Source organism: Coturnix japonica, chromosome 3 (genome assembly GCF_001577835.2).
Source record: "Coturnix japonica isolate 7356 chromosome 3, Coturnix japonica 2.1, whole genome shotgun sequence".
NCBI classification, from domain to species: domain Eukaryota; kingdom Metazoa; phylum Chordata; class Aves; order Galliformes; family Phasianidae; genus Coturnix; species Coturnix japonica.
The window spans coordinates 9,378,667-9,388,698 of record NC_029518.1 but is presented as its reverse complement, the minus strand read 5'-3'; the positions used below and the strand labels follow the sequence as shown (position 1 = coordinate 9,388,698).

The following is a 10,032-nucleotide window of genomic DNA, read 5'->3' as shown; positions in this document are numbered from 1 at the left end:
TAGAAAGTTTTACATAGGAAAAAATGCCCTGACTTTTAAGCCCTCCCTTCCCCAAGGGATTTAAAACTAGAAAGAATGAGAGCCACACACCACCTAACTCCTGAAGATTTCAACCTCATTATTTCTGCAGGAATAGATGTTTCTTCCGCACAGAATCAAATGCTTTAAGTATAAAGACAGTGGCTGCTATTTGATCAGGCCATCTCCTGTTCTCAAAGCAAAACATGCTAACAACTAGCTCCTTATCTCTTTGAAATATAGGGAAAAGGGACCAACTACACTGTGCAGGAAGCAAGCATAACCTGAAGGTCCTTGCTTGCTCCGTGTAGATGCACAGTGCTAAGAATCCTGGGGGAACAATCCTGTGCACTGAATTGCACTCAGCTGGATTAAATATCTCATCTCCCACCACCATTATTGCTGGTTGGAAAGCAAAGCAATGGTTTGGTTTACCCACTATTTAATTACATGCATTTATTCTTCTGTTATTGAGCAAGAGCTAGTTTGAAGCCCAACAGCATTATTTTCCCTTCCTGATGTAACACCTCATTAACGCCTGCAAATATGTTTGAATTTGTCCATCCCAGAGGCTCTTGTTGGACCAGAACAATCAATGGATGCAAACACAGCAGGTAAATAATCAATCAGAGTCCTAAGAAGTGGAAATATTTCCATTGGGATACCATAACGACTCCTGTCAAACGGGCATATCAACAGATGGTGGTAGGAGGAAGGGGAAGCTCCATGCAGGAGCAAGGCAGACACACAAAGGAAGAAATGCATCTTGATTGAACCTCACGGAGCTCAGGACAGCGAGACAGGCTTGGAATAGACCAGGCTGTCCCATGCAGGAAGGATATTTCACTGAACAAACAGTGTATGGGAGATAATTGAAGGAAACTGTTCCAAAGTTCCAGGCTCTGATCTCTTTTCAGTAATGAGCACACTAGTAGATGATGCATATGCATGAGAACATAATTAAGAGTGGTAAAACCTGGAAGATTTTCAAATTCCTTAGCAATTACCAACTTAAACACACAAAAAAATTAAGATAGCCTTATCCCCAAAGGAAAGCTGCTGTTCAGAGTGCTTTGCCTCGTTACAGTCAGCTCGAGCCCATGCAGCAGACTAGCTGGTAGGGGGGGCTGCCTCCTGCAGCAGCAGGTTTTCTCCCTGGGATGGAAGCACGATGCTGGCATCCTTCTGCTCTTGCTGAGACAACTAAAATAGTCCCCAAGTGCTTGATCAGAACAAAAATAGAAAGATGAGGGTTTGCAGTGCTGGCAGCTCTGGCTTCTTTGGTGCTCTCTGGCCTTCTGTGGTGAGGGGCATCCACGGGCAGATCGCTACCCTGTGAATGCACGTTCACTAAATAAATGTGGTAATTATGCTGAAAATTATTCGTGGCAGAAGTGGCAGTAGGGAAATCATTTGCATAAGAAATGGGGATTATTCATGTAAATAAGCGCGTTATTTGTTTACAGAAAAGATCAAGCCTTGCCTAAAGACCTAGAATGTGGCTGCATGTAACAGCTCGCTCTTGCCAGCGCCTCACGCCCACTGTCCTTGGCCTTATCACATTTCTCTAGCAGGTACAGCATAGTTTTTCTCATTGCTTCATTTTGCTGGAGCACATGAGCTCCCCTCAGTCCCTCCCCATAGGGACACAGAGGCTCTCTCACCAGGACAGGGCCCCAGAGGGCTGGGGACAGCTCAGCTCTTCTTTTAAGCCAAGGGAAACATCCCCAGCTGATCCCAGCTTCAACAAGCAGGCAGCACTGTGGGGCCACACGAGGATTTGTTTCCTCTATTTGCTTTAAATAATTAATCTGTCATAGATTTACTGCCACAGTAAGCCTTCCAGTGACAACTGGGCGTCTATGAGCATGGGTAGTGATAGGACAAGGGGGAATGGTTTCAAACTGAGACAGGGGAGGTTTAGGTTAGATATTAGGAGGAAGTTTTTCACCCAGATGGTGGTGACGCACTGGAACAGGTTGCCCAAGGAGGCTGTGGATGCCCCATCCCTGCAGGCATTCAAGGCCAGGCTGGATGTGGCTCTGGGCAGCCTGGTCTGGTGGTTGGTGACCCTGCACATAGCAAGGGGTTGAAACTGGATGATCTTTGTGGTCCTTTGCAACCCAGGCCATTCTATGATGAACCTGGGTTTGGGCATTTTCATTCAGCAAGGCAATGTGGGCTTCTCAGCTTGCTTCAGCTGGCTGGAGGCGATAGAAACTCTTTAATGGTTCTCCAGAGTCATTACTACCATTTTTCAGCGTTGAGGACTGGCACCCCCACACAGCCTTCCCACCACGCTTCTCCAATTTTATATTTCCAGGCACCCTCACCATTAAGAAACAAGATGAAGAAGAAATAAGGATTCCTTCTGCTGCATTCAGCAATTTACACCTGCAGCACATGAATTCTGTTAATTCAGCCCCTGCATTCTTTATGTGCTTAGCTATGTGTTAGTTTGATACAGAGTCCCATTCTTTTTGCATTTGATGCAATTAAAGCTGTGCAAAACTCAGCAATTTAAACTGCTGGAAAGTTGAACATTTGAAAACACTGATCCAGCCTTGCTTCCGCGTTGTGCCCTGCCAGGGGGCAGAAGGGCAGCCTGACACACAAATCAAGCTGTCAGCAATGCTCAGGAATGGGAAAGCCCTCAGGTCACGATACTCCCAACATGCTCAGGGTTACTTCAGGTAAGAAGTACATGATGTTGAGCTTGTTCTCTTTTTCCTTTTCAAAGAGATGACAAACCATTTTCTCAAGTTACAGAGGAGGGGACAATGCTGAATTCATAGATCACACTTTGGTTTAAAAGGCAGCAGCAGGAAGAGGAAGGCTGGTAAGGAGCCCAGCCCAGACACAACCTCCTTCCTCAAATCCATGTAAACTCAGAGTTGAGAGTCTTTCACAGCCTCAGCCCAGACAACAAGCAGCTTCACAGCTGCCAGCCCACAGGTCAAGGCTGCATAAGCCCCACTTCTCACCTGTGAGCCTCAGCTGCTGAGAGCAGAGTTGCGTTCAGGCAGTGAGTGCTTCGTGTCTAGCTGCAGCATATTTATGAGAAAGAAATCCTGCTTTTACCTGAGGAAATAAAGCTCCTTCAGAGCAACGACTTGCTTCATTTTATCTCGCAGAATGAGCACCAGCAGCAGACATTGTTCTCACAGCACATCTGCAGGACTGCTCAGCATTAACCCTTCATCAATGCGACACAAACACAGCACATGAAAAGTAAAAACAAGGTCCTGCTCAAACATGACTCTTCCTATTGATCCACCCTTCTGGGTCTTTTGAACCCGAAAACGTAATTCTCACACTTCTATATGGTTAGCTCCAAATATTCCATCCCAGTGGGTCTGGGGAGCTGACTGTCCAGTTACAGCGTTTATTAGTGATGAAAGGGACACGTAATTCACCCAAGAATCATTTTCTATCACTTTACACCACTTGTTCAACAACAACAACAACGCAGGGGATAAGTGCAGGCAAAGAGCACTCACTCTGCCCAGTATCTGCAGCCACCAACATGACAAGGGAACACTTTGCAAGCAGCACCAGTCTCTGGCACTGCCAGGCTGGGTAGGATTAGTCAGGATTCTGCAGGGCTTTTTGCCTTTATCTATGGAACATCAGCTTCCTACATTACATAGCTGATCTGAGCAAAACAAAGGTCTGCCTGGATTGGAAAGGAGAGCGATGGAGACATTTGTTTCCCCAGAATAGGTAGTATAACAAATCAATCCTGACTGCACTGATAAATTGAACTTCAAGCTTGGTGATATGGCTTTTCAGGTCTAATCCAGTGTAAGACACAGCAGGAAGGAAAGGCAAAGGCAATCATCGGCATTTCATTCTGTGAGGACCAGAGGGGAAAAAAAACCACCATATTTTTTTCCCTTTTTCAATATAATATTTCAACTGTTTTTGAGGAAGTTGTCATGGGGTGTGTGGGTATGGGGAGAGGGTGGCTGTGGGGAGGACCATAGCAATCTAAATAGTAACAAAGGGTATCTTAGCACATCGTTCATGTCCTGAGTCAGGATGTAAGCACCATTCCTGCAAGAGGCTCCTGCCTTTCACCCTTCTTCTACAGAGGTGAGAGAAGACCTCCAGCCCTACCTGCTTGGATGGAAGGCCTAAAAACAGCCTGAAAAGTTCCCAGAGAAATAAAAGACTTTGTGTCTAGGACTTGGAATCCTATTACATTAATTCAGCCTCCTAGTAAAGGTGCAGGACAGCAGAGGAGGTGAACACTTGGATGTGGCAGTGGCTTTGATTTAGGATGGTCTCTCTTCTCCCTGAAGTCAGATGTCAGGTCTCTGCCATAGCTTTCCACTGAGGCCACATTTTACATTGACTCCAGCCATGCCCATCACACACCTCTCAGCATTCACCTGTTTTAAATCCCGTTAGGCTTGAGAGTAGAGCTTGTTATCTCCAGATGAGAAGTCCTAAAAATGCAGGACACATGCAGTGAGGACAACCAGTCCCTGTCCCAGCTGCACCAAGTTCATCCAGGAAACCTCTGCTGTACGCAGCAGTGTGCATCCTGCTCTGAGTATTTTGTTTGCAGAGCTCTTTTCAATTTCACATCAGTCTCACTGTTGCAGCATGCCTTGTTATCCAGCTCCTCTTCACATTCCAGCTGTCATTTGCTATTCCTGTTATTTGCGCCTGTCTTTCCCCCCAGAAAACCTCTATTAGCGATACCAGTCCCAAGTCACAGCCTCACTTTCCTTCTATTTCTGCTCAAGCAATGCCACCCACTGCACAGCTCAGCATCTCTATAAATACAGTGGTTACAAACGAGTGCATCCTTCAGCAGCCTTTTAAACCACTCTTTCCTGCAACACACATTGTAAATGAAGAGTAATATATCTTCAGAATTGCCCAGCAAACGTTACTCTGTTAGCAATATAAAAGCCTCACAGTGTCTGAGTAGATGCCATTGCCAAAAACATTTTTATTGTGAGCCAGATAATTCAGTTTGAATCGTACATGGTTTGGTATAATCATTCCAGTAAAGCATTCTTTATAATTCTGTAACAGCAAGTCACGTGGCTCAATAAAGTTTATTGCTGCGAGTGCTTAGTGATTCATGGCATGGCACAAATTCTGCTTCTTTCCCGGATCAAGTAATCAATAGCAAAATAATCTCCTTGCTCTGCATTAAATAGGTATGAAGTAAATAAGTACAAAATCTTATATATATATATAAAAAATAACCAACCAATGTGTACAGAATTGAAATGAACTGCCATGTGAAACTGAGCGTCCTGCACCACAGTTCTGCACAAGGCTGGTTTAGTTGGGACCCAGTTGGGACTGACAGATTTACTTCTCATCACGTCCAGCAGAGCAATGTTGAAAAGTCTGCACACTGACGCTCCTGTCCACCTAGGGCCACTCCCATTGGGACCATCTCCTTCAGAGCATGCTGAAAGAGCAAGGACCTACATTCTCTCCTACAACCTTTTTGGTTTTTCTAGTGCTGTTCCTACACGCAGTAAATCAGTGTTTATAACATCACCCACCGAGCTGAGTGCAAATTAAATCAGGCTTATTTAGTTCGCTCCATTGTGTTCAGCTGCAAGTCACAAAAGGGAACAGAGGCATGACAACTGGGAGAGGGCACATGCTTTGTAATGGGAGCTGCTGAAATAGCCTCTTTGGGAGCCCGGCAGGATGACAGCACCATGGCATCTGCTCAGGGATCCTGGATGTCCCTGATCCCTCTGACCTGTTCTGCCCCACAGTTCTGAACCCTTGGGCTCCAGTGATACCACAGCAGCACAGCACAATAACTGACAAATACCTCGTGTTATAAACAGTGAAAAATACAGCTATTTATCTGTTTTCTCATAAAAAGAGCATGAAGATAATACTGCTAGGAACAGGTTGTTCTGGTGAATAAAGAGCATACTGTTGTTTGTGCTGTTTAATGCCTCCTGATCGGGAACACAATGAAGTTTCTCTCTAAATACACTTGTTGAACAGACTTCAGTGCAGTAGGAAGCACATCCCTGAGCTCAGGCACATGTACAGGTATAAGCCTATGCAAACTTTTTATAACTCTTTCTTACAAAGGCATTGAAGTATCTTCTTCCATTATTTAAGCATTCCTGTTGGAATCCTATTGCATTTAGTGCTCTAAGGAGACTGTGCACAAGAGAAAGTACAATTGTGCTGACCACTGGAATGCAAAAGCCAAAGCAGCAACCTGTAACAAGCACTTAGTGTGGAAATATCCAGGCAAACAACTAAATGGTAAAGAAACGAAGAAGGGTCGTACAGAGAGATGCATCAACTAACTCCAACACAGAGTTTGGTGGGAATAGCCCCAAGTGTGTTCTCTAACACTACAGCCTGTATATACCTGTATCACTTAACAACACACACATACACATTCTCATTTTGCTTCACGAAAAGAACTGACAAACACCCAAATGGCTTTGGGTCTCTTTGCCAGACTGCTCCTGCATTATGCTACAGTGAACATTAGTCTCCAGTGATTTAAAGACAACATAGGATTCATTTATTTCTCACTGTACTGTCCTTTTCAACTTGCAGAGAGATCCCCCTGCTCTGAACTAAATCTGCAAGCATCACAAGCACCATCTCAACTAAGAGCAGGAGGCTTGGTCCACCAACTGGTCAAATCACCTTAGGTTTACTTCAATAGAGCTATACTGACTCATGAAAGCAAAAGAAACGGTTCGGATGATCGCAAATGATCTTTCCAAGCCATGGCCAAGGAAGAATTCCCCAACCCCTTGTCCTGACAAGCACACAGACTCCAGCTCTCTATCACAGGCCAAGCAACTACAGAATTTAGATTTTCTCTATTAGATACCAAGACACTTCAGGCAAGGGCTGTTTCTCTCCTAGGTTTGGACTTACTTGCCCCAGTAAAGCTCCATCATCAAGCACAGCCTTTGGATAACTGCTACAGCATGTACCAAATTACATCAACAACAGTGTAACATTAGCATTAAATAGGTGATTCCAACAACTTAGTCTCCATGCTCCATGGTGTCTCAACATGCATCCATAGCAGTTGGCATTCAGCAGTCTCTTCTCAGAAGGGTTGTCTGAAGTGCAATAGGACTCAAAATAAACGTATTCATTAAAAAAAAATTCAGTGCAACAAGTCTGTGGTCAGTAGGTCAAGTCTGCTTGAGGGGAAGAATTCATATGAGGTAAACTGCAGGGAAGAGCCCAGACTCCAACATACACAGCAAGTTGATAGAAAGTAGCCTTCCTCATTGCAGCACAGGCCTTGCCGTCCCCTCTGCAGCACTCCTTCAGGAATACAGAGTCATCATCATCCACTGTAAAACAGTAAGTAAAGTAAGATAAACTCACCCATTAAGAGTGCCCTGTGATATCCAAACTATAGAATATTGAAGTTTTTTTTTTGTCTTTAGAAGGAGTAGGAGGCACAGGGAGGCACAGGACTTAAGAGCCTGTGTTCCTTTGTTTCTAACCTACTCTTTAAGTGATCAGATAGAGATACCTTTTTTTTAAGGCTGGAGAACAAAGCAGACAGTGCTGCTTGCAGTGAAAGAATCTGCATTTGTCAGTCAGGGAACAGGCTTTACCTCAGATTCCTGCAGGTATATTCCTCTGCCATCTTGTGTTAAGTTGCGAAAGGCCTCTGTGGAAAAGTAAAAAGGAAGTAAGGAGTGTTAACCTGCCAGGAAAGACTTGAAAAGAATGAGTTTATAATCTATTCACAAATGTACTTAAGCCCCCATTCTCATCACTGGAAGACCCTGAGCACTGGAACACCAGGAATCCTGAATAAAGACAGGCACATTACTTTCTGTCTATCCACCTGCCTCCTTAAATGCTGCCGTCATATCTCCAAAAGCATGATGTCCCAAGCCTCACAGGCTCCAGTTTCAGGCACGTGGGAGGTGTCCATAGCATGAGCTCACAGGCCAAAGCACCACTTGTATCACCACCACAATTACTCCCACCAAAGGTATATGGGAAATAAGCAGCTTCCAGCTGTAATTTTCCTGCCTCCTACAGAGAATGGTGCAGAGCTACTCTCTGCAGGGAGCTAAATCACTCTGATAAGTACAGTCTTGATTTCTGTAGAAAAAGACTGGCAAAAAGGTAAAGACACGGAGCTCAATTTCCTCTGTCCCTTGCTTTAAATGAGTTCCTCTGTGTATTCTGAGAAGAAACCCAGCCCTTCTGTTTTCACTTAGCTACTGCCAGCTGGAACAGTTTTGGAAGGGCCAGGGCTTAGCTGGGCAGCAGAGCTTTCGCTGGCCAGCTGCATAGCATGAGCCTCACCTCCCATAATTTCTACTCGAAGCATGAAACACATGAAGCTCTCAAAGCTGATCTTCAAGTCAGGGTCACCATATCTGATCGCCATCAAATTACAGACTTCATTGCTGAGTGAAATGCCTTCAGGAGAGAGGGAAAAAAAATAAAAATATGAAAAACTTTACCAAAGGGCAGCTCCCAGTTGTGGGCAGCTAAATCTGTACGCTTCTGGGTGCACACGACTCATTGATCTCAATCCCTTTCCCAGCCATTTGCTTTTTCAAACCTCCCCTACATTTATCAAGTACTAACCAGCCCAAACCAGCCCCGCAGGTGCAGACAGCTCTTTCAAACTCTAAAGGGGTCAAATCTGGTCATCTATGCTCCTGTCCCTGTAAGAGCTGGAATAAAACACAAACCGGAATCATTCACTCACGAGTGAATGGAAGGCAGTAACAGCAGCTGCGTTTAAGAGCAATACTCCATAAGAGGTTAGGAGACGAAACAAAGAAGAAAATCCAGAGCAAGCCGATAAAGAAAACATGTCAAGTAGCCTTTGCAGGGAATTTGCTAGGAGGATTTCCTACTCATGGCCTGGTACTTCAATTTGCTTTCACAGAGGTCTGCATGGGTTTCTAACTGTGCTTTCGTTGGCACTGATGAACTAGGTGAACCACACATCAAAAAGATGAGTGATATTTAAGCTCTAAAACTGCAAAAGGAGGTAGAAGACTGAGCACCAACCCCCACTCAAAGTATGGTGAACACAACAGACCTTGACCCAGATATCTGGACCTCTGTGTATGTTTATCATTTCTATTTCAAGCTCAAGACCGTGTATTAGTGAAGCCTGTCACTGATACTGCCTCTGTGCAAGTCCCAGGCTCCCAGGTTCAGTCCCTGACATGTCATCAGTACAATGTGAAAGATAAAGGCAAAGATTAAGCATCCTACCACACAGCAAAATAGTTCTCAGATATTTTACCTAGCTAGAAAGGGCAGCAGAGATGGCTATGCCCATGCATCCTATGCTAATTCCCACTCTCCCTGGGCTCTGCCAACAAGTCAAGATTGTTTTCTGCTCAAATTTTTCCCAGCCTTCCTGAGGAAGAGGATGAGCCTCACCAAGATGTGCTGTGGCACACACCTGTCTCCTGTACAGCTGCATGCAGTTCTACCAGGTCAAGCTTTCCTGATCTGTGAGTGTCTCTTTTCTGGAAAACCTCCTGGTGGAAACAAGCAAACAAAAGCCAAATATTTAAACAACAGCAGAGGACAACAAAGGGACTGTGAGTAGAAGAACATTGCAATGGCACACAGAAATGATTGCTATACCAAGTAGAAAAGCAGCCTTTTCCACAAGACTCGGAACTCCTGGATACTCAGAGTGCCAGAGGCATTCAGCTTCATGGAATAATTAAGGTCAGAACATCTTAAACATGAGAGAACGTATATTACGTAAAACTAAATACAAATAATAATAGAAAATAAAAAAAAAACCAAAAAAACAACAAAAAAAACACCAACTGAAAATTCATAGCCACTGCAATAGTCACACAGATTTAATATGAAGAAGATAACGACCTCTTAGCCAACAAACCTTAGCTCATACACTTGATCCTCCTCCCACTAAAAATCAATGGAAGCCTGGCTTCTGATTTCAGAAGCTGCAGGAAATAACCCTTTCTCAAACCTATCCCATTCTGCTACAACTGAAGTATTATTATGGAA

At 44.3% G+C, this 10,032-nt stretch overlaps 1 protein-coding gene across 4 annotated transcripts in view; it reads right to left on the bottom strand.

The window, feature by feature from the left end:
• Window positions 1-4,953: 4,953 nt before the first annotated feature.
• Window positions 4,954-10,032, bottom strand: part of CAPN14 (calpain 14) — a 30,684-nt gene continuing 25,605 nt past the window's right edge. For all 4 annotated transcript variants that reach the window (XM_015856844.2, XM_015856846.2, XM_015856842.2 and 1 more), the window contains 5 exons: window positions 9,637-9,705; window positions 9,449-9,527; window positions 8,326-8,442; window positions 7,620-7,675; window positions 4,954-7,349 (listed from right to left, as the gene is read on the bottom strand). In XM_015856844.2, coding sequence (XP_015712330.1) covers window positions 7,323-7,349; window positions 7,620-7,675; window positions 8,326-8,442; window positions 9,449-9,527; window positions 9,637-9,705 — 348 coding nt within the window. In that variant the 3' untranslated portion in view covers window positions 4,954-7,322. The remainder of the gene's footprint in view (window positions 7,350-7,619; window positions 7,676-8,325; window positions 8,443-9,448; window positions 9,528-9,636; window positions 9,706-10,032) is intronic.